Genomic DNA, 23,015 nt, shown 5'->3' with positions numbered 1-23,015 from the left:
AAGAGGAACCACCAGATTTTAGGAGACTAGAGGAAAGCAAATCAGGAGTTTTGTTACTCCTGTCTTAGGGCAGGACGCTTCCATAGTAGCTCTAGAGTACAAACATCTCTATGTCTTTACTCTCATCTTTGAAATCTAAACCACCAAGTTGCCAAGACAACTGTAGTTTCGTAACTGGTGTCTTTCTACTTTTGCCATCTTCTAGTTCATTCTCTATAGATAACCAGTATAATCTTTGTGAGCTTAAATCAGATCCATTCAGTCTCTTGAACATTTTATAGAGAATCTGTCTAGAATTGGTTTATATACATAAACCAGTGGTTCAGGATGAATGGGTGTCCTGCCCATTCTTTCTTTATGTGCTGCTTTTGAAGATTGCTTTAGATTTCCTCTGCCATCACTTTGTCCATTTCACTAAAGGTGTTAATTATATGCTGTACTCTGAAATAGTTCCTTTAAGTTTTAACCCATTGTCTCAGATGGCTTAAGACAAAATATTAAGACCTCTTTACTCCCTCATGACTTACTGTGAATTGCTGTGTATTCTATGACATTCTTAGTTAACAAGTCACTTATGAAAAAACAGCCATTTTTATTCCTCTTTTTGTTTGCTTTTTGTTTTTGTTTTTTAATATATTTTTATTGAAATTTTGTGTATTTCATACACCTCATCTTAGTCCTCTTTATACCCCCTTCCCTATTGGCACCATCCTATAGCCACCATACATACTGGATTTCATGCATTCTGTCATTTATGTTAAGGACTATTGAGTCAAATTAGTGTCCCCTGATGTCTCTCAGTGCAAGTTCATCCACTGGGGTCTAGTCAGCCTATCTAGAATCAGTCCCTTAAAGAAGATCAGCTTTTCCTCACCCAGCAGTAATCAGCTGCCTAATAGTTCTTCAGCTAAGATTGGGGCCTGCTGCCCATTTCCCCAGTTCTATGCTAGGTTTTTGTCTGCTTGAGTTTGCATGGGTGTTTTTTTTATTATTTGAGACAAAGTCATGTTATATAGCTCATGTTGACCTATATATAATTTACAGTCCTGTATTCTAGAATGTCTACCACCACACCTAGCATGATACAGCCTTTAAAAAAATGTTGTGTCCCAATAATAGATGGAATGCTAATAAAAATAGGCTATATTAAGTAAACATCACTGAAAGACTCCAGAAGAGTTGTTGTGGTTCCTTAAGTACCTACTTGTTACCCAGAAGTGACACAGGCTCTGACCAGAATGGAATCCACAGTTAGTCTCTTAAATACAATTTTCCTTCTAATGGTTCACACAATGCCGCTCTTCAAAACAAAGTCTATTTGACTTACTTAGTAGAGTGAGACTTGAACCACTTAATATATCTTTATGGGCTAGCTTTTAAAAAGCCTTTCAACTAGAAATGACATTAGCCAAGGAAGGCAAGTCTTTTAATTAATTAATTAATTAATTTTTTTACTCACACATGCTCTACTTTGTAATCTGAGAACATAATTTAGTTGCTTTGCAAGTATGTAGTCCATACAGCAGAAAGAGCTATAGGAAAACAGATTTCATTCATTCAAAGACTTCAAACAGTTTTCTCGGAACCTCCTTGTGTCTAATTTTCTTTTCATACGTATCTGGAGGAGTTTCAAAGCATGGACAGGTCAGGGCTGGAGAGATGGCTCAGTGATTAAGAGCACTGGCTGTTCTTGCAGAGGACCCAGGTTTAGTTCCCAGCCCCCACATGATGGTTAACAACCATCTGTAACTTCAGTTCCAGGGGCTCCAATGCCATCTTATGACCTCAACAGGCATTGCATGACATGGGTGCATTTACAGACATGCAGGCAATACACACATACACATAAAATAAAAATAATAAAAAAAATTTTTTAAAAAGACTTCAAACAGAAATATGATCAGAGATGAAAAAGGAAGACAATAGTTCAGGAGAGACAGGTTGTAAAAACTGAATTCTAACAGTATATTAGGCATTATTTCAAGTGGAAAGTAGAGAGAGGCCATGTTTGCCATGTGCCTCTGTATATTACTCTGACATATTATCAGTGCTGTAATGCCATAGGAAATTTACTTATGTTCATAGACAACACAAGGCTAGCAGGAATAACAAAACTTTATAGTATGAAAAATAGTCTGCTTTGGTTGAGCATCGCATCAAAACTAACAATGTAAAACTTCATTGAAATGAAAGTAAAGTCTTACAGTTAGGTTTACTGGTGTGTAGGACATGGTATCTTCTATGTGGTTCATCTAAAGGGTTTTAGTTGTACATATTTACCAAGTCCTAAGTGTGATATACCTGCCAAAAAAGAGAATGTGGTCTTTTAAATCAGGTTAATGCCCAAGACAAGAAAGGTAAGAAATAGTCCCACTCCTCTGCACAGAGACATAATTGTGTATATTCCATAAAAGCATAACTGAGTAAGAGTGGTCTAGATACCATCTCTCTAGGGTTGGCCAAATTTCATTTCTGTGATGGATAAATATCTTTAGTCCCTTCATTCCAGTTTAGTTGGGGAGTGAAGAGCTTAATGAGAGACAAAGTAGTTATCTTCATTTATTTGAATGACTGTTAGGTGAAAGAACAGAGTGAATGATACTGAATTATTTCAGGTTACCCAGGATAAAAGTTATAGGATGATAGATTCTGAGTTAATTGTAAGCTGTAAAAATGGAAGCTGGCTGAGAAGTGTTCAGCTGGGTTTATGTTGCTGATTATCAGATATGTAAAATAAACAGATGAACTACAGTTCATGAGGTTTTTTTTTCCTGATTATTTGTTTACTTGCAATACTGGCAGTTGTACCTCGGATCTCATGCATGGACTACAGTTTTGTTGTTTGTTCTTAAACTTTGTGAGCTTGTCGAATAGTACAAAACAAAGTAGTAGAAAACTTTGTTGAAACAGAGTTCTTCGTGCGTAGAAATGCTCTCGAATTGCTCATTCAGTGTTGCCTATGATAAGTTCCAGATCCTCTAGATTTTGTTGCACCCTTTGTTTTTTTTTTTTGTTTTTTTTTGGTCTTTTTGAGACAAGGTCTCCCTGTAACCCCAGCTGTCCTGGAACTCACTATGTGGACCAGGCTGGCCTTGAACTCACAGAGATCCGCCTACCTCTGCCTCCCAAGTGCTGGGTTTAAAGGCGTGCACCACCACACCCAGCATATATATACCCTTTGGTTTTTAAAAAAGAATTTAAAAAGCAATAGGGGCTCTGAAGGCTCTGTAGATGTTAACAATTGTCTTAAGGAAGGATAAATTGTAGTTTGAACAAGAATCTACTAAAGTTTCTTTTCTGGAATGATGTTCCTGTACAGGCATCCCACAAATTTTAGACAGAGTTGTGACATATCTGTTAGTCTCCATGGGGATGAGGAAAATGTTTGGAATGTTTGGGAATTTAAATGTTGTGAGAACTTGCTTTTATAGGACAATCAGTTAGGAAAGCCTTTCCTTAATTCTGAATGTTATGAAGAAAATGAGGGTTTTTTTGGTCATTAAAGTTAACATTTTAAATTTTATTCTGTTGCAACTGAAGGAAAATACTAAAACCAGCTAAAGGGAAAAAAAAGAAATATTTACCAATAATAATTCCTGAATACTTTGTTTACTCAGCAAAATATATATTGTAAAATTTAAAAACATTTTTACTTATTTAATTTTGTATATGTGTGTATGGGGTCATGTATGTGTATGCATGTGAGTGTTGGCGCTCAGGCTCCATAGTACATGTGTGGAGGTCAGAGGACAACTCTCAGGAGTTGCTTTTTTCTTGCTACCTTGTGGGATCTAGGATCGAACTTAGGTCATCAGGCCTGTGTGCAAGCATTTCTACCCGCTGAAACATCTTGCTGGCCCTTGTAATAGTTTGCTGTTGTTTTTTCATCTGGAAAGAATGACAGAAATTTTAGTTTGAAAAACAATTTTCAAAGCTGGATATGGTGGCTCATACTTATAATCTAAGCATCAGGAGGCTGAGGCAGGAGAATTACCATGGTTCAAGACCAGCCTGTGCTATAGAGTGATAGCCTATCTCAAAAAAAATAAAACAAACAAGCAAATTCCAGAGTTGTGACAATAGTGGAATTTGTGTGTGTGAAAGGCTATGATTTTACTGTGTACTGTGCAAGTTCTGTACACAAAGTTACAGATGGCCTAATGCCGACATTTCCTTTGTTTTTTCTAGCACAGAGTACAATCCCCAGCACTGCTAAGGGGAACAAGTGAGTATTTGTAACCAATGATGTCAGCTAGTAAGGTACAGAATGAGTGTCTTCTCCAGTAAGTACTATATTAGCATTAACAGGAGAGAAGTTTTCTTGGACTTACCTGTGAAGGAAGGATTCATGAAGCTGGGTCTTGAGTTGGGCCTTGAAGCAGAGAGAGAGTGCAGAGTAGAGGGATAGAGAGCTAATTAGTAGTCAGACCCCTAGAAAGGCTCTGCCAGCATCAGCATTCATGCATTCTGCCCAAATTGACCAACATGTCTTTTTTTTTTTTTTTTTTTTTTTTGGTCTTTTTGAGACAGGGTCTCCTTGTAGCCCTAGGTCATCTGGAACTCACTATGTAGACCAGGCTGAGCTGGAACCCACAGAGATCTGCCTACCTCTGCCTCCCAAGTGCTCGGATTAAAGGTGTGTGCCACCATGCTGGACTCCAACATGTCTTTAATAGTATCAATTCTTCATGTTAAGGCATGTAATAATGAGAGAGATACAGCTTAAGAATATTTAGTAGTGGGGCTGGAGAGATGACTTAGCAGTTAAGAACACTGCTCTTGCAGAGGACGCAGGTTTAGTACCCACATGGCAGCTAACAACTGTCTGTAACTCCAGTTCCTGGAGATTCGATGCCCTCTTCTGACCCTCTCCCAGGGCATTTCCTGATGGGGTGCACCTACTACATGCAAACAATACATGTTAGCTAAGGGGCTTCATTTAGACTAGAAAAAGATTAAAGGGAAATCAAAGATCTTTGTTTTGTTTTACTGTGGTGTGAAACCAAGTAGGTCAATAAGGGTAAAATTAAAAGACCTGCATATATGTTTATATTTGGTTTAGCAGAATAAGCATTGAACTCAATATGATTTAACATACCTAGGTTTTTGTTTTGCTTTTTGTGTGTGTGGTGCCAGAGATCAAACCTAGTTTTTAGGGTTGTGCTTTTATAAATAATTTTGTGCCTGCTGAAATGTATAGTAGTAAATGATTTAAAATTATGTCTACAGATAAGTCATATTTATGTATGTGTGTATGAATAAAAATTGTAAATATAAAAAAGATATATGTTACTTTTCTCCTTGCTGGGGCAAAACACCCGACAGACGCAAGTAGAAGAATGAGTCTTTAGGCTTACAGTTCCATGGCCAGAAGGGCATGCTGCCTGTGGTGCTGGGAACCCAAGGTGGCTTACTCACATACCTGTGGCTAACTAGGAAACAAAGAGATTAGGCAAGAGGGTGCTAAAAGTTGGCCTTTCACCCTCAAAGTCAGCCCCTGCTACCTACTGCCTCCATCTACGTTCCACCACCTCCTAGAGCAATGCCACTAGCCAGAGACCAACTGTTTAAACACATGGGTTTATGGGGAACATTGCACATTTAAATCATAATAAAGGGTTATGCACAGTGAAAACTAGACCCTTCCCGGGGCTCTTTCCATTGTTAATTTATTCAGAGTTTTTTTGTTTGTTTGTTTTTTGTTTTTTGAGACAGGCCCCGTATAGCCCAGGCCTTGAACTTACCATGTATCTTGAGGATGCTTTTAAACTTCTGATCCTCTTTCCTCCACCTCCAGGGTGTTGGAATGACAGGTATGTGCCACCATACCCAGTTTTAATGTAGTGCTGTGGATGAGACCTCCAAGACTTCCTGTATGCTAAGCAAGCACACTATCACCTGAGCTACATCCCAGCCTTTTCTTCTATTGAACTATAAGCATATACTGTATCTCCCCCATCACTTTATAAATAGTATGTGTATAATGTGTACTCACTGTTGTGTGCCTTTTGCCTTTTATTTTGCAGCATACTTGAAGAATATTACATATCAGGACATATAATATCTGTGCCCTTGAAGAATATTACATATCAGGACATATAATATCTGTGACCTTGAAGAATATTACATATCAGGACATATAATATCTGTACCCTCTCATTTTTTAGAACAGTTGTGTTGAATTTATGGCTCATGCTTAATGCTTTCTTTTGGTCTTGAGACAGGGTCTCCTGTAGCCCCAGCTGACCTGGAACTCACTATGTAGACCAGGCTGGCCTTGAACTCACAGAAATCCACCTGCTTTTGCCTCCTGAGTGCTAGGACTAAAGACGTGTGCCACCATGCCCACCTGATTAATGCTTTTTTTTTCAATATTTTATTTTTTTTATTTTTATATGTATGAGTGTATTGCCTGCATGTATGTGAGTGCACCCATGTTGTGCAATGCCGTGGAGGTCAGAGAGAGCTTTGGATTCCCCTGGAACTGGAGTTAAGGACAGTTCATAGCCACCATGTTGGTGCTGGGAATCGAACCCAGGTCCTCTGCAAGAGCAGTCAGTGCTCTTAACCGCTGAGCCATCTCTCTAGCCCCTGATTAATGCTTTTTTAAAAGGCATTTTTAAGGAGCTGGAGAGATGGCTCAGTTGTTAAGATCACTGGCTGCTCTTGCAAAGGACTTGGATTCTGTTCCCAGCACCCACATAACAGCTGCTATGAGTCAGTTCTAGGTGATCTGACTCCCTCTTCTGGCCTCTGTAAGCATTGTATGCATGGGTGCATTTACATACATGTAGGCAAAACACATATAAATTTTAAGAAGCATTTTAAAATTTGTTTATTTACTTATATTATGAGTGTGTGCATATGTTTTGGTACACATGTGTCATGACATACATGTGGAGGCCAGAGGACAACTTGCAGATGTTGGTTCTTTCCTTCGATCATGGGATCCTGAGGCTAGAACTCAGGTTGTTGGTCTTGGTGGCATGCATCTTTATCTGCTGAGCTTTCTCACTGACTCAATTAAATTCTTTTTTTTGTCTTGGTGAAGGATAAAAATGTTGTAAGCCACATTGAAAGTACATGCCATTACTTGTACTCTAGATCATTAAGAAAGAACTTGTCTTTAAGGGTGTGACTCCTGGTAGGTCAAGCATGTTCCATTGGATGGCTTCATACCCATGAGTATCTGGGCAGCACAAATTGGACTCAGTGGATTACGTATATATAAAAAGGAAAGAACATGAAGTTGGGAGGAGGTGGGGAGATAGAGGTGGTTCTGGGAGGAGTTAGGGGGAGGACTTGGGGATGAATATGATCAAGACACATTGTATGCATATATGAAATTCTCAAGGAATTAATGAAATTTTGTATTCAATAATTTTTTTTTAACTTGTAAAAAAAAAAAAAAAAGCCTGATTGTCATCTTCTTTTCTTCCAGTGGTGGGATCAGCAAGTTGATTTTTATTCTGCTTTTTTGCACCATTTGGCACAGTTGGTGCCAGAAATTTATTTTGCTGAGATGGATCCAGATTTGGAGAAGCAAGAAGAGAATGTACAAATGTCAATATTCACTCCATTGGAGTGGTACTTATTTGGAGAAGATCCAGACATTTGCTTAGAGAAATTAAAGCACAGTGGAGCATTTCAGCTGTGTGGGAAGGTTTTCAAAAGTGGAGAAACAACATATTCTTGTAGGTAAGCATCAGGAATTTAGAGGATCAGTTCCAGTTTGCATTATGCCTATTTCAAGACATATTTTTCTTGGTTTACTCCTGACTGTGGTATATTTAATCTTAAGTAAGCTGCTTTTATTTTACATTTAGGTCCATTTTGCTCTTACAGCTTTTTGAGTATATGACTTGTAGTTAAACAGTTCTTTCTCTCTTTCTTCCTGTTCTTCAAAAGCATACAAGAAATAGATTTTTACATTGTGTGATGTAATCAGCATATTATCTGAGACAGTTGAGATCAGATATATTTCAGAATTTTGACTACTTCCTCAGCAGAGTCTCAATAGAACCTTATGATCAGACACAACAAGGTTTCTGTAAGAAATCTATGAATATTCACAGCAAGTGATGTGAAGTTTATAGTCACATGTCACATTGTATCATATGTATATACAGACATATTTTTTTCTCTCTTTTCTTTTTTTGAGACAGTCTTATTTTGTTGCCCATGCTAGCTTAGAACTTACTATGTAACCCAAGCTGGCCTGTAACTTAACTGTGTAACCCAGGCTAGCTTGGGCTCATGGTAATCCTGCTGCCTCAGCCTCCCAAGTGTTGGGATAATAGGCATGAGGCCCAGTGTCCAGGTTTTATACATATATGTGTGTATTTTTAAAATTTATATAAAATTACATACGTTATTTACTTATTTATTTTTACCACCAGATAAGATTTGGTGCAAGCCCACAAAGTAATAAAACCTTCCAGGATTTGGGGGTATAAGGGGTTTGTAGACCTGTGGGAACAAAAGGTCAGTTGTATGGAAATTGGAGGCAGGTTTAGGATTTTTGTTCTTGGTAAGAGAAGTTATCTTGAAGATCATTGTAGACCAGAGAAATTTTTTTATTAATTTATTTTATTCAATAACCACTTGGTTAGAAGAGGCATTTCATTACAGCTTTAACACATTCGATAATAATTTCCAGAGCAAAGACACATCTCTTTCAAAAGTGGCTGTAAATTTAACTGTTATTAATTCAACAGAGAAATTTTTGCTTTATTGTAATTCTAGGCTTTCCCTTTTCTTCTTCTTTTGTCTCCTTCTCTAGCTCTGAAATTCCTTTTTTGTATGTGTAATTTTTGAGACAGGGTCTCAGTATATTAGACTGGCCTCCTCCTGCATTAGCCTGGAGAGTGCAGGAAGTATGGGTGTGTGCCACCATACCCAGCTCCAAATTTTTTTTTTTAACTTGATGATTTCATCTCTTCCAATCTTTAAAAAAAGTTAATTCTATATTTTTTTAGTAATTGATGTTTTAGTGTTTTCCTGAAAATACGAAAAAGAATAATATATTTTAAAAGTTATTAGGGGGAGAGGTAAAAAGAAATAAGATTTCTTTCATTCACCCAATGATTGAGTACATAATTGTGTGCCATGTACTGTTCTAGGTGTTTGGAACATTAATTAGTATATAAATTAAAAATCTCTTCCTTTATAGTACTTGTATTCCAGGGAATTCCATCCTTATCAAAGCCTCAGTTTCAGTACACGGTGCTTTTGAAATATAAGTGTAAATAAGAGGAAGATGATGGCAGATAATGGAGTAAAACTTATTTTTCCATAACTAATTTTCATGTAGTGCCTCACATAATTAGCAGTTTGAAACCAGCTAAAGTTCAAAGTTATAAACCAGACATCCATATTTAGACTCAAATGTGGCTGAAATAGGCTAAAATTATGCTAGCAATACTGTCTTTTCTCAGAACATTCTAATAACTGAGATTTGAGGCATTTTTGTATTCATTTCATACAGGAAACTCAATAATATTACAGTGACACCTTAAGTGTCAGTGGAAGTCAATTTTTGGAATCTATTTTTTTTTTTTTAATCTTTTTCAGGGATTGTGCTATTGATCCAACATGTGTACTCTGTATGGACTGCTTCCAGAATAGTGTTCATAAAAATCATCGTTATAAGGTATGAAAATAGATACAGAAAATCATCTAGTCCAAATTCTTGACCAGTATTTGCTTTCCTGCTAAATAGCTCTGATATATGGAACTCTAGTTAAATGTATCATGTGATAAAGTAGCTACCTCAAGAAGTATCTCCTTAGAGCTTCTTGGTTTAACATATTTTGAAATTTTTTTCTTTTTTAAAGATTATTTTAAAAATTATGTGTATGTGTGTATCTATGTGTGGGTGCGTGCACATGGGTGTGGGTATGGGCAGAAGCCAGAGGCATTGGGTTGCCTTAGAGCCGTACTTACAGGAAGTTGTGAGCCATCCAACATGACTCTGGGATCTGAACTCAGGTCCTTTGCAAGAGCAGTATGTGCTCTTAACTGCTGAGCCATCTTTCCAACCCATGGTATGACCTATTTTTAAAGAGATTATATCAAGCACATAAATGGTTTAAAGAATAAATGTAAACCAAATACCTGTGTGACTATTACTGAGTCAAGGAATAGGACAAGCCAGATCTCAGAAGCCCCCCTTTGACCTTTCTGGATCTCAGTCACTCTTTTCTCCATTGAGAAACTCTTCACTGTGTTTTGTGATAATGGTTTCCTTGTTTGTTTTCTCTCCCTTTAGCTTAAAGCACTTAAACCATATTGAAAAGATTTATCTGTAGATGGAGTCATATTGTATGTAGTTCTTTATGAACAGCCTATGTATGTAGTTTGTCTGGTGGTCTTTAATAAACTATATTGTCTTTAGTGTATTGCATATGGATATGTAGATTGTTTCTAACTTAGTACTGCTAATAATTCTGCTATGAGTATGTTCTGATATATATTCAGGCAGGATTTCTTTAGGTTATATATCATTGAGTTCTAAGGTATGTAAATCTTTACCCACACTTGGGTAATGTATAAAGTGATTATACCAAATATAAATTCTAAAATTGTTGATAAGAATTCCCATTTTCCACATTCTTGGGAGATTTGGTACTGTAAGTTGTTTTAAATTTAGCTATTCTTAGGTGCCTCCTTAGTGCAGTAGGCAATGCATCAGTCTCATACATTTAGCTATTCTTGTTTGCATTTTCTTAATTAATAATGGGGTCTAGACTTTTGCCTTTTCTGTTGAATTGTTAGACAAACTTGTTATTTGAAGCTAAGTTAATTTCTCAAATAATACTCCTGATTCTATATTCCAGACTCAGACAGACATGATAATTGATGTTTCTCTTTGTATATATAACATGCCTAAAGTACTGTAAATGTCAATAACATTTTCAAGTTATATAGACCATGTCTTTTGTAAACTTGAGAGTTTTACTCATGGTTTTAGAATGGCCTCAGCATTACCATTTCTATCTCAGGAAGGTCTATAGGTTAATGGGCTTATTGTGCACATGGAAAAGGAATTTGAGGAGCATATGCTATAGTGAAATTAAAATGTTTTCCCATGATTGCTTAAGGTAATTTTACTGATGAAATTTATAAAGTTGATCATTGGTAATATTCCATATGATCATTTTTATTATAGTTTTTTTACCCCTGGTACTGGGACTCAAGAACAGGGTTTTACACATGCTAGACAAGTGATCTACCATGGACCTACAACCCTAGCCCAAAGTGTAGTTTTTTCTTTGCTAGGGAACTCAAGAAATAATCCTAGATATAGAGAAAAGAGAAAGTTGTTAATTTCTTCTCATTTTTATTCTGGGAGGATAAAGGGAAGGTAAAATGAAGTCTCAAAATCATAGTTTTTCAAGTTCCTTAGATTTTAAAGACTGCTAAGCAGTGTTTTCCAAGCTTTGGGATTTGTGGGCCTGAAGACTATCAGCCATCTCTCTAACCTGGATTTTACTTTTTTCCAAAAGACAAATGAGGGGCTGTATAGATGGCTCAGTTGTTAAGAGCACTGACTACTCTTGCAGGGGACCCAGGTTTGATTCCTAGCACCCACGTGGTGGCTAACAATTGTCTATAACTCCAGTTCCAAGGAATCCATTGCCTTTTTCTGGCTTCCACGGGCATTATATGACATGGGTGCACTTACATACATGCAGGCAATGCACTCATACACATAAAACAAAAATAATAAATAAAATATTTAAAAAAGGACAAATGAGCAGCAAACAAAAAAACTTATCTGCCATCTTCTACTATTTTATGAAGGAAAAGATATTTTACTTACAAGGAAGTAGGGTAATCTGAGAAGAAAGTGCAGTCTTGAAGTAGGATATATGTGCTTCTTATGGGACTTGCCCCACTTTGTCTTTCTTTCTCATTTTCCTTTGGATCAGTCAAATGTCTCTATTATTTTCGAAGAACCTGTTTACTAAACTGTCTTCAGGTTATTTAAAACTTCGACTGCCTTGCTACCACAGAACATGTGAACTGCCCTTGGGTTTGCCATTTTTAGGGTTTTTTGCCAAGCTCTAGTTGGTGCTTGTACAGCTTAACCAGAGATTTTTTATCTGAGCTTTCATAAGCCTGTTGTGGTATATGCCTGTAATCCCAGCCCTTGGGATACAGAGGCAGGAGGATTGCAAGTTCTAGCCAGCCTGGAACATAGAAAGATGGACTTTTGTATGACAAAGAAAAAATTATGTTTAAGGGGCTAGAGAGATGATGACTCAGTGGTTAAAAGCACTGACTGCTCTTGCAGAGGACTTGGGTTTGATTCCCAGCACCCACATGGCAGCTAACAACCATCTGTAACTCTAGTTCCAGGGGATCCAATGCCTTCTGACCTCCAAGGGCATTGCACAACATGAGTGCACTTACATACATGCAGGCCATACACTCATACACATAAAATAAAAATAATACATAATTTAAAAATATTTTTAAAAATTATAAGCTTAAAAAAATTCAGAAGTGTATGTACAGAGAATGAAGCATTTTGCTGCCAAGTAAGTTGGTAGAAGCTTTCTGAGATACAAATATGTGTGGTGAAACTTCTGAAGGAAAATGAGAGAACAACTGATAAGCAGTTCAGACAAGTAGCTACCTTCAGGATGGGACTGGGAACTTCAGTAGTATTAATTTTCTTGGGCTGGATCCTGGGTTAGTGGATGTTCTTTGCACTGTTGCACTTTGTGAATTACCTCTACCTTGTGTATATGCCTTTGAAAACAAATATTTCATAAAATAAAGAGATATAGCTATTAACAATTGGAAGGAATAAGATGAGATCTGTATTGTTTGAGAGGAGGAAGAGTCATGGTTGGGACAGACTGGATATGCTGGTATGTGGACAGAGGATCAAGAAAAATGATCAGTGGCAGAATAGTCTAAGACAGTTTTTTAGAACAAGAAAGAAACAAACCCAAAGCCTTCATTTTACAGTGTATCTTTTGCTGCTTATTTTGCTACTGTGCTTACAGATGGGATCAAATTCTTTGATTTGATAAGTAGGCTAAGTTCTAAGAATCAAAGATCCTAATAATATAATTTGATCAAATGGAACCAAAATTAAGGCTAAGTTCACTTTATCTTGTATCTTGGAAGCTGATTCAAAAATCAGGCCTGCTTGTCACCTTGAGTGATATGATACTCTTTTACTGAACATCTCTGCAAACCAATTAAGACTTACTTGGAGACAAAAAAACAAACCCTACTGGCAGCCGCTTTTTCCTCTGTCCCTTTCTCCATCTTATTTGTGTGTGCTGTGTGTCCCCACTTAACTCTAAACCTCTTGTGTACTTGTACCTTCTATGCCTGCCATAGTACTTAGAACACAGAAGCTTTCAGTAAACATTTGTTTAAGTGAATTAAAGGGTTAGGATCAAAAGGACCAAAGAATAAGCAAAGCTGACAGCCAAGAGTTAATTATAAAAACAGTTATTAGAATGCCGGGTGTGGTAGAACACGCCTTTAATCCCAGCACTCGGGAGGCAGAGGCAGGCAGATCTCTGTGAGTTCAAGGCCAGCCTGGTCGACATAGTGAGTTCCAGGACAGCTGGGCTACAGGGGGACCCTGTCTCAAAAAGACCAAAAAAAAAAAAAAAAAAAAAAAAAAGTCATTGGCATGATTTATATATTCTATAGACCTGTTCTGCATGATGACAATATATATCATCTTTCACTAATATCCAGTCAGGTTATGGTGGCTCATCTCTGTAATCCTAGAATTTGAGAGGTTGAGGCAAGAGGATTGCTGCTGGTTCAAGGCTGGCCTGGGCTACATAGTGAATTCTAGGCTAGCTAGAAACCATGTCTCAAAAGCAAACAAAACAAAATGCATGTATGCATGCACGCAGGCCAGCACGCACAAACAAAACAGCCAAAAACCCTACAAATACAAGATTTAAAAAGTATTAGGCATGCACAAACAAAACAACCAAAAACCCTACAAATACAAGATTTAAAAAGTATTAGGGCTGGAAATGGAAATGTAGCTTAGTGGTAGAGTGCTTGCCTGGCATGAGTGAGGTTCTATTTGGATTGTATTAGATTAGATGAAATTAAGGGTGACATGTTGGTGAGCATCTATTTGAATCAACTTTCCCATTTTTCACTGCTTTATAATACATTCTGGTACCATGAAAATCTCATTTTTCATTTATCAGATGCATACTTCTACTGGAGGAGGGTTTTGTGACTGTGGAGACATAGAGGCATGGAAAACTGGCCCTTTTTGTATAAATCATGAGCCTGGAAGAGCAGGTACTGCAAAAGAGGTAAGATTTTTTTTTTTTTAATTTCTGTTTTTAAACTCTGAAATTTGATGAGAAGAAATGTTTTATATATGTGTGTGTGTGTATATATATATATGAGTTATGATGAATTCCATTTAGGATCTAATATTTTTGTTCTAAAAGTTAAATGTAAGGTCTTTTTTGTTTTTTTTTCTCCAAATTAAAATTTTCTGTAAAGAAAACGAATTTACAAAAAATAATTCAGGATATTTTTTGTTGGCTTGAAAAGTAAGGATAAATAATGCATAACCGTTTAAGAATAAGACGTTAATAGATAAGAAGAGAAAATAATGAATTTGAAAACAGTTGTTAAAATACGAATTCAGTAATTACTTTTTTTTTTTTTTTTTTTTTTGGTATTTTTGAGACAGGGTCTCCCCATAGCTCCAGCTGGCCTGGATATTATTACTATGTAGACCAGGCTGGCCTTGAACTCACAGAGATCTGCCTGCCTCTGCCTCCCCAGTGCATATTAAAGGAGGGCATCACCAAATTACTTAAAGGAAAAAATAGGGACTAGAGAGATGACTCAGCAGTTAAGAGCACTGACTGCTCTTATAGAGGACTTGGGTTCGAATCTCAGCACCCACATGGCGGCTAAGCTGTCCAGAACTCCAGTTCTAGTGGATCCAGCACCCTCTTCTGACCTCCACAGGCATTGCATAACATGGGTGTACTTATATACATGCAGGCAATGCACACATACACATAAAAATAATAAACAAAAGTTGGGCGCGGTGGTGCACACCTTTAATTCCAGCACTCCAGAAGCAGAGGCAGGCAGATCTTTGTGAGTTCAAGGCCAGCCTGGTCTACATAGTGAATTCCAGGTCAGCTGGAGCTACTGGGAGACCCTGTCTCAAAAAGATCAAAAAAATAAAATTAAATTAAAAATATAAAAATATAAATAAGCCAGGTGTGGTGGTGCATGCCTTTAATCCCAGCACAGGAGGCAGAGGGCCAGCCTAGTCTACATAGTGAGTTCCAGGCCAGCTGGGACTACAGGGAGACCCTGTCTCAAAAAGACCAATAATAATAATAATAATAATAATAAATAAAATATTTTTTAAAATGAAGATAAAAAGACAAATAGAATGAGTAGATACATCTTAGTCAAGAACAAAACTTGATCAAGGGCCAGGTGTGCTGGCACTCACCTTTAATCCCAGCACTCGGATGGCAGAGGCAGGCAGATGTCTGTGAGATTGAGGCCAGACTGGGCTACATAGCAAGTTCCAGGCTAGCTGGTGCTAAAGGAAGACCTTGTCTCAAAAAACAAACAAGAAACCAAAAAAAAAACAAAAAATAAAATTGAGCAAGTTCACTGAATGCAGACATTTTGACATGAGTTAAAAGGAAACCACAGACACAGATGAATTAAGAGACTTGTAAAAGACTCATACCTGAAAGTCAGTTGTTGGATCAGCGAGTACAAAGTACCATAACTTATTCAAAAACAGAGAGAACATTTAGTCAAAATCCATTGAAAATTTTGTGAAAAGTATCACAAAATAGCATTTCCCTCCAAACATTATGTTCTTACAGTATCACAGATAAATCTTTGAAAGTTTCTATGAATATACCCTTTTTTTAATATATTTTATTTATTTATTTTTTTTATGTGTATGAGTGTGTTGCCTGCATGTATGTGAGTGCACCCGTGTCATGCAATGCCGCAGAGGTCAGAAGACGGCTTCAGATTCCCCTGAAACTGGAGTTTAGGATGGTTCGTAGCCGCTGTGTGGGTGCTGGGAATCGAACCACAGTCCTTTGCAAGAGCAGTCAGTGCTCTTACTGATGAGCCATCTCTCCAGCCCTCTGAACATACACTTTTATGTTCCTTAAACTAATCCAGATATCTGTAGAAGTAGTGACTGCATCTAGGGGTAGGACCCAGTGTTCTTTGCTGACCTTTAGTTTGGAAGACCTTTCTAGATATGACAGTGGGCTATTGAAGTCTCCGACTATTATTGGCCTGCTAACACCTTTTAGCACTTTTTTTTAAAGAAATCAATGGCCCCAAGATTTGGTGCATAAATACTTAAAACAGTTATATCCTCTTGATGAATTGTTCCATTTATTGTTATGCAGTAGCACTCTTTATCTCTTCTGACTAACTTTGGGTTGAAGTCTACTTTATCAGAATGGGAATTGCTATGTCAGCTTGGTAGGTTGATTTCTAGCCTTTGATTTTTGGTTTTTGGATGTCTTTCCTATTTAGGTGTTGGGTTTTCTTTTTTCATCCAGTCGGTCTAAGTCCTTAAATTAACACACACACACACACATACACACACATGCACACACATGCACACACACATTTTTTTTTGTCTTTTTGAGACAGGGTCTCCCTGTAGCCCCAGCTGGCCTAGAACTCAATATGTAGACCAGGCTGGCCTTGAACTCACAGAGATTTGCCTGCCTCTGCCTTCTGAGTGCTGGGATTAAAGGCGTGCACCGCCACCACACCTGGCTTCTTTCCTAGTTTTTAGTGTTACTGATGAAAGATCTGATGCTATTCTGTTGTTTCTGCCTCTGTGTATGAGTTGATTTTCTTTTACAACTTTCAGTATTCTTTGTTATGTATGTTTGAAATTTTCATTATGATATGTCATGGAGATATTCTTAATTCTAAATGCTTCTTGTGTTTGGATGTCTGTTTCTCTAGGTTTGGGAAATTCTTGGCTATTATTTATAGAATAGATTGTCTTAAGTCTTTTTATATAATGTCTCTGCTCCTACTATCCCATAGAGCCCTAGGTTTGGTCTCTTGAGTGTATCCCAGACTTCTTGAGATGTTTGATTATGTTCATGTATATTCCTGTATGTGCTGTTGTCTTCACTTTGTCCTCCATCTCTGAAAAGTGTTCTGAATTCTTGTTCTTGTCTTTGTTTTTTTTAATTGATTGATTCTTTCATTTCTAGAATTTGTTTGGTTCTTTTTCAGCATCTCAGTTTCCTTAATGAATCTTTTCTCTGTGTTTCTCAATTTTTCCTCCAAGTTACTGATTCTTTCAGCCACCTTGGCAACTTTTTTGTCTAGATCCTGAATTAATTTCTTTTTCTTTTATTTAAGTCCCCTATATGGTTACTTAGCCTTTTTAAAAGCCAGACTCTGAAATCTTTGTTGTTGTTGTTGTTGTTGTTGTTGTTGTTGTTGTTTTTAGCATTTCAGCTATCTTATTGTCTTTGTTTTCTGGTGTTCAGAAGTTGTCAGTTTGGAAGTGCGGTGCAATGCTCTCTTTTTTGTGTGTGTTCTTTAACTGTTTGCACATCTGTTGGAAGGTGTCTGGGCTCCCTCCAGTTTTTAGTTTCTCCCCCCTTTTCTCCACATTTGTTTCACTTCATGTGAGTCTTCCTGGTACACTGTCTTCACTAGGATTTTGTTCTGGGAATGGGTATGGGGGTAGCTGAAGTACCAACATGATGGTTTGACCACAGCTCCACTGTTAGTTGCAGAAGATGTGTGCTTCACCTGTGTCTACTATAAGGTTTGGAAACTGTGATGTTAGGGTACTGGTTGGGGAAATGGTAATGTAGTTGTTTGTTTGTTTGTTTGTTTGTTTTTAGGGCTAAGGGCTTAAATAAGTCATGAAGTGAGGAGGGAATGGGGCAAAGGACAAGAGGAGATAAAGTAAGAATAAGCAATGTATGTGGTGTAAGAAAATCCTGTATTAGAGAAAGAAGGACATTGTAGTTTAGAGAAAAGAAGGACAAACAAAAGCCTTTTCCAATGAGACATAAGTTACAGCATAACTGAATGTTTAAAGTGCAAATATATACATACTTAAAAATGTGTAAAAATGGAAAGTAAAAATTAAAGATTAAAATCTACAAACACAAATGAGCAATAAAATGAAGGCATCATGCTCTCTGTCAGCGTTTCTTCCTGTGCCTGTACTTACCTTACTTATGTCACAGACTTCCCATGGTCCTTTCTACTGTGGCCTGGTGGGGAGTTGTGAGACTCTCTCAGCCCTAGACTCCTTAACTGTGCTTCTGTCTGCAGTCTGCTGCTTGGGGGTTGTTGCTCCCATCAGGACACTGCTCTGCACTCTTCCAGGCTCCTAGTCCATCGTTTGCTCCACCCGGCAATGGCAAGGCTGGGGACTTGGTGAGCACTGTGAATATCCCTTCTCTGGAGCTCCGTCCTTGGGCTGCTGCCACTCCTCTGCTGGTGGGCCAGACTTGTTGCCCGCTGAGATCTTCCCGCTGTCTAATCCCTTGCTCCTTGGAACAATGTTGAGGGAAAAAGGATGGTAGACATTGGAAATCTTGATTTTACATTCCCATACCCCTTTTCTGGTGCATATCTGCCGTTTGCTGTGCTCCATTTTCCTCTCCAGGGCCACTGAAATCATCTGATTTGGGTTTCTAGCAACATGAACTCTGTCTCTGTTCTTGCAGTGCTTGGTAACTGGAGCCCTTCACCCCACTTCCCTGGAGGAACCCAGCTCAGTGTGAACTGCTTGCTGTGGCTGCACTAGCTGCCTTTGGAGAAAAGCCCACCTAGTTTTATTTCTATTTCTGGAGCTCTTTCTCTTATTTCTCTATTTGTGGCTTTTTATCTTGACTTTCTTCCATGTAGACCCCTGGTCTCACAGATATTGCTGCTCATCTGCCATTGTCCCCCTAATGAAACCTCAGTAGTCACAGATAGTTAGTTATAAGGGGAAAAAAATGAAACTTTTACATTAGAGGTAGCTTACTGTCATCACACCAGTCATCAGTGTTAATATCATTACTAATAGTAGAGTAATATAGTTTAATAAGACTTCATATATGATACAAAGTACTTGATAAGTTTCCTTTATTTAAGAGGCTTAAGACCAGAAGTGATTCAGATTTTGAGAATTTTTCAATTTTTTAATATTTGTATGGATGTTATCAGCTGAGTATCCCTAATCCCCAGATCTGAAATCTGAAGCTGGTGAAACTGTGGTGGTAATATACCTGCAATCCCAGTACTCAGGAGGCTGAAACAGGAAGATCTATGCAAGGTTGAGGCCAGCCTGGACTACATAGGGAGACCCTGTTCCAAAGCAAAGTGAAAAATAAGAAATCTGGATATTAGCTTAGAGATGTTCTATTTGTGTATCGTTTTAATATATAAAAATCAATTAACTCTATGTATTGTATAAATAGATTTGACTAAACAAAACCATGGCGGCTGGGCATAGTGGTGCCTTTCTGTAATCTCAGTACTCAGGAGGCAAAGGCAGAGTACTCACTGCATGTTCAAAGATAACCTGGTCCACATACTGAGTTCTAGGCCAGCCAAAGCTACATAGTAAGACCCTGTTTCAAAATAAGAAAACAAAACCAAAACATAGCCACATGATCATCTCAGTAAATGCAGCAAAGACTTCTGACAAAATCCAGTATCCTTTCATAGTAAAAATACAAACTATGAGTAGAAGGGAACTTCTTTGGCTTGAGAAAAAGGCATAAAAAACCAGAGCTAGTTACTTATGTAATAGTGGAAGTCTAGATGCTTGCCCCTTAAGATCAGAAACAAGACAAAATCATCTGCTTTTGCCACATCTGTTCACTATTGCCCTGGAGGTTGTACCAGGTGTCTAATTGAGAAAAAATACTTAAAGGCAGCCAGATTAGAATGAAAAAGTAAAACTGGCTTTATTTGAAGATGATTTATTTTGTATATTTTGAAAATCCTAAGGAATACATAAAAAATACTAGAATTAATAAATTCAACAAGAGGGCAGGATAGAAGATACAGTGAATGAACCGAGTATGGTGGCACACACCTTTAATCCCAGCACTCACAGGGCAGAGGCAGGCAGATCTCTCTGAGATCACAGCCAGTCTGGTCTACATAGCAAGTTCCAGACCTCCTGGGGCTATAGGGAGACCCTGTCTCAAAACAAAAGAAAGCAAAACCAAAACTGAACAAAGGACCTGAATAGACATTTATTCAGAGAAGATATATAAATAGCCAACATGCACATGAAAGGATGCTCAACATTGTTAGTCCAAGGAAATACACATAAAAAGCACATTTAGACAGGTGAATCTCTGTGAATTTCAGGCTAGCCTGGTCCACATAATGAGACTGTGTCTCAAAAAATTAAAACAAATAGCTCATTTCCCTCTGCTTCCCTGGGCCTGCACAACCCACCAGCTTCTTCTTGGGTAAGTCCATCTCCCCCTCCGCGCCTGACTCCCCCAGCTGCATTCACCCTCCCATCTCCCTGTACTGTCCCATTCCTTGTCTCGGCACCCCAGACCCCGGGGGAACCACCACTGCTTCCTAATCCTTTGCATCCAGACCAACACAGTCCCTTCTCGAGGTTGACAGGAGCCCTCTGGGCCTGGTCCCATCCTCACCTCCCTCTGCTTCCCTGGGCTGCACAACCCATCAGCTTCTTCCTGGACACCGGGACTGACCTCAGCTTGCTGCTCCTTTGCATCCAGACCAACCCAGCTCCTCCTTGCAGTCCCCAGAAGCCCTTGGGGCCTCTTCCCACCTCCATCTCCCTTTGCATTTCTGGGTGGCATGGCCACCAGCTACCCAAGACCAGCATCTTTCTTGGGCCCTGCTCACAGGCCAGTCCAACCCCCAAATTCCTGAGGACAGCATCTTTCCTGGAGGGAACCAGACCTTAGGAAAAAGCCTGAGGGCATCTGATACTCATCTGACTTGGGCCTCTGTGGGAACTCCTGAAGACAAAAGCAATCAGGTTCACAAAAAGAAGCTGACCTAAACTTGAAAGCCTGAGTCTCACACAAGAATCGGGAAACTACAAAAGAAATTCAAATGTCAAAATCACAGAGAAAAAAAAATAACATGAAAAACCAAAATAACATATCCTGACCAAATACAAATAGTGCTCTAGAGGAGTACAATGAGAACCCCCTAGAGATAATGCAGGACATAGAACTCAAAAGAACAATTATAAACATGATAAAAGACTTCAGTAAATTTAAAGAACACACAAGGAAATCAAAGAACTGAAGGAAGATAGGTATAAACTTCTGAATGAATTCAGAAAAGAGCTAAAAATATTGAAGACTACTCAGGCTGAAATGAAAAAGGAAGTGAAACACTCAGTAAGCCAATTAGAAACGACAGGAGAAAGCCTCACCAATAGGATGAATGAAATGGAAAACAGAATATCAAGACTGGGAGATAAAGTGGATGAACTAGAACACTCAAGAAAAGATTATGAAAAATTTAAGAAAGCACAAGAATAGAATATGCAGGAATTGTGTGACACCATAAAAAGATCAAATTTACAAATCAAGGCATACAGGAAGGGAAAGAATCCCAAGATAATGGAATGGACACGATCCTCAACAGAATCATGGAAGAAAATTTCCCAAAATTAAAGAAAGACATGCCCATACAAATACGAGAAACATATAGAACACCAAACAGACAGGACCAGAAAAGAAACTCTCCGTGGCACATCATAATAAAAACACTAAACGTACAGAACAAAGAGAAAATACCAAAAGCTGCAAAAGAGAAACAAGTGACATATAAAGGAAAACCCATTAGGATTACAGCTGACTTTTCAGTGCAAACAATGAAAGCCAGAAGAGCCTGGACCAAAGTATTCCCAGTGTTAAATGACCACAGATGCCAACACAGATTAATTTACCCAGCCAAAATGTCTATTATAGTCAAAGGGGAAAGAAAAATCTTCCATGATATAAGTAGGCTGAAGGAATTCATGTCCAAAAAACCAGCCCTTCAGGGAGCTCTGGAAGCAATACAAAGAGCTGAAAAAGGCATGGTGGTGCATGCCTTTAATCCCAGCACTTGGGAGGCAGAGACAGGCAGATCTTTTTGAGTTTGAGGCCAGCCTGGTCGACATAGTTAGTTCCTGGACAGTGGGGGCTACAGGGTCGGAGAGTTTAGAAGCAATAGAAAGAGCTGAAGAAAGGAATGACTATACCCAAGGGATTGCAGAAAGAAATTCAATGAACATATAACTGTGGAAAAGTACAGCTATATCAAGAATGTAAACAGAAATAAAAATGACAGGATTCAATACACATCTTTCATTAATAACTTTAAATATTAATGGACCAAACTCTGCAATCAAAAGACACAGACTAGGTGAATGGATTAAGAAACAAAACCCATCTTTTTGTTATCTACAAGAAACCCATCTCACTTTCAAGGACAGACACTATCTCAAAGTGAAAGGATGGAAAAAAATATACCAAGCAAATGGTACTAAGAAAAAAGAAGGCATTGAAATTCTAATATTTGACAAAATAGACTTTAAACAAAAAATAATCAGAAGAGATAAAGAGGGCCACTTCATTCTGATCAAAGGAACAATAAATCAAGAGGATAATACAGTCATGAACATATATTCACCAAACTCTGGTGCACCCAACTTCATAAAAACAATACTGCAGGACTTTAAGACCCAGATTAATCCCAACTCATTGATAGTAGGGGACTTCAGTACCCCACTGTCTCCATTAAATCGGTCAACAGGGCAGAGAGTTAACAGAGAGGCATCTGAATTAAACAATACCATATATCAAATGGACCTAATAGACATCTACTGAATATTCCACCCAAGCACCAAAGGACATACTTTCTATTCAGTGCCCCATGGAACCTTCTCCAAAATCGACCATATACTGGGGCACAAAACAAACCTCAACAAATGCAAAAAAAGTGAAATAATTCCATGCATTCTC

At 38.1% G+C, this 23,015-nt stretch overlaps 1 protein-coding gene across 1 annotated transcript in view; it reads left to right on the top strand.

Moving 5' to 3' along the window:
- Ubr1 (ubiquitin protein ligase E3 component n-recognin 1) overlaps positions 1-23,015 on the top strand; it is a gene marked incomplete in the record, with an annotated part of 168,776 nt that overhangs the window by 3,956 nt on the left and 141,805 nt on the right. Inside the window, 3 exon segments of the mRNA XM_008846839.3 lie at positions 7,442-7,698; positions 9,574-9,652; positions 14,205-14,315. Of these exon segments, the coding sequence (XP_008845061.1) occupies positions 7,442-7,698; positions 9,574-9,652; positions 14,205-14,315 (447 nt within the window).

Source organism: Nannospalax galili, unplaced genomic scaffold, assembly GCF_000622305.1.
Source record: "Nannospalax galili isolate Female #2095 unplaced genomic scaffold, S.galili_v1.0 scaffold342, whole genome shotgun sequence".
Lineage (NCBI taxonomy): Eukaryota > Metazoa > Chordata > Mammalia > Rodentia > Spalacidae > Nannospalax > Nannospalax galili.
The sequence above is the reverse complement of the archived record's forward strand: the minus strand, read 5'-3'. Positions and strand labels throughout refer to the sequence as shown.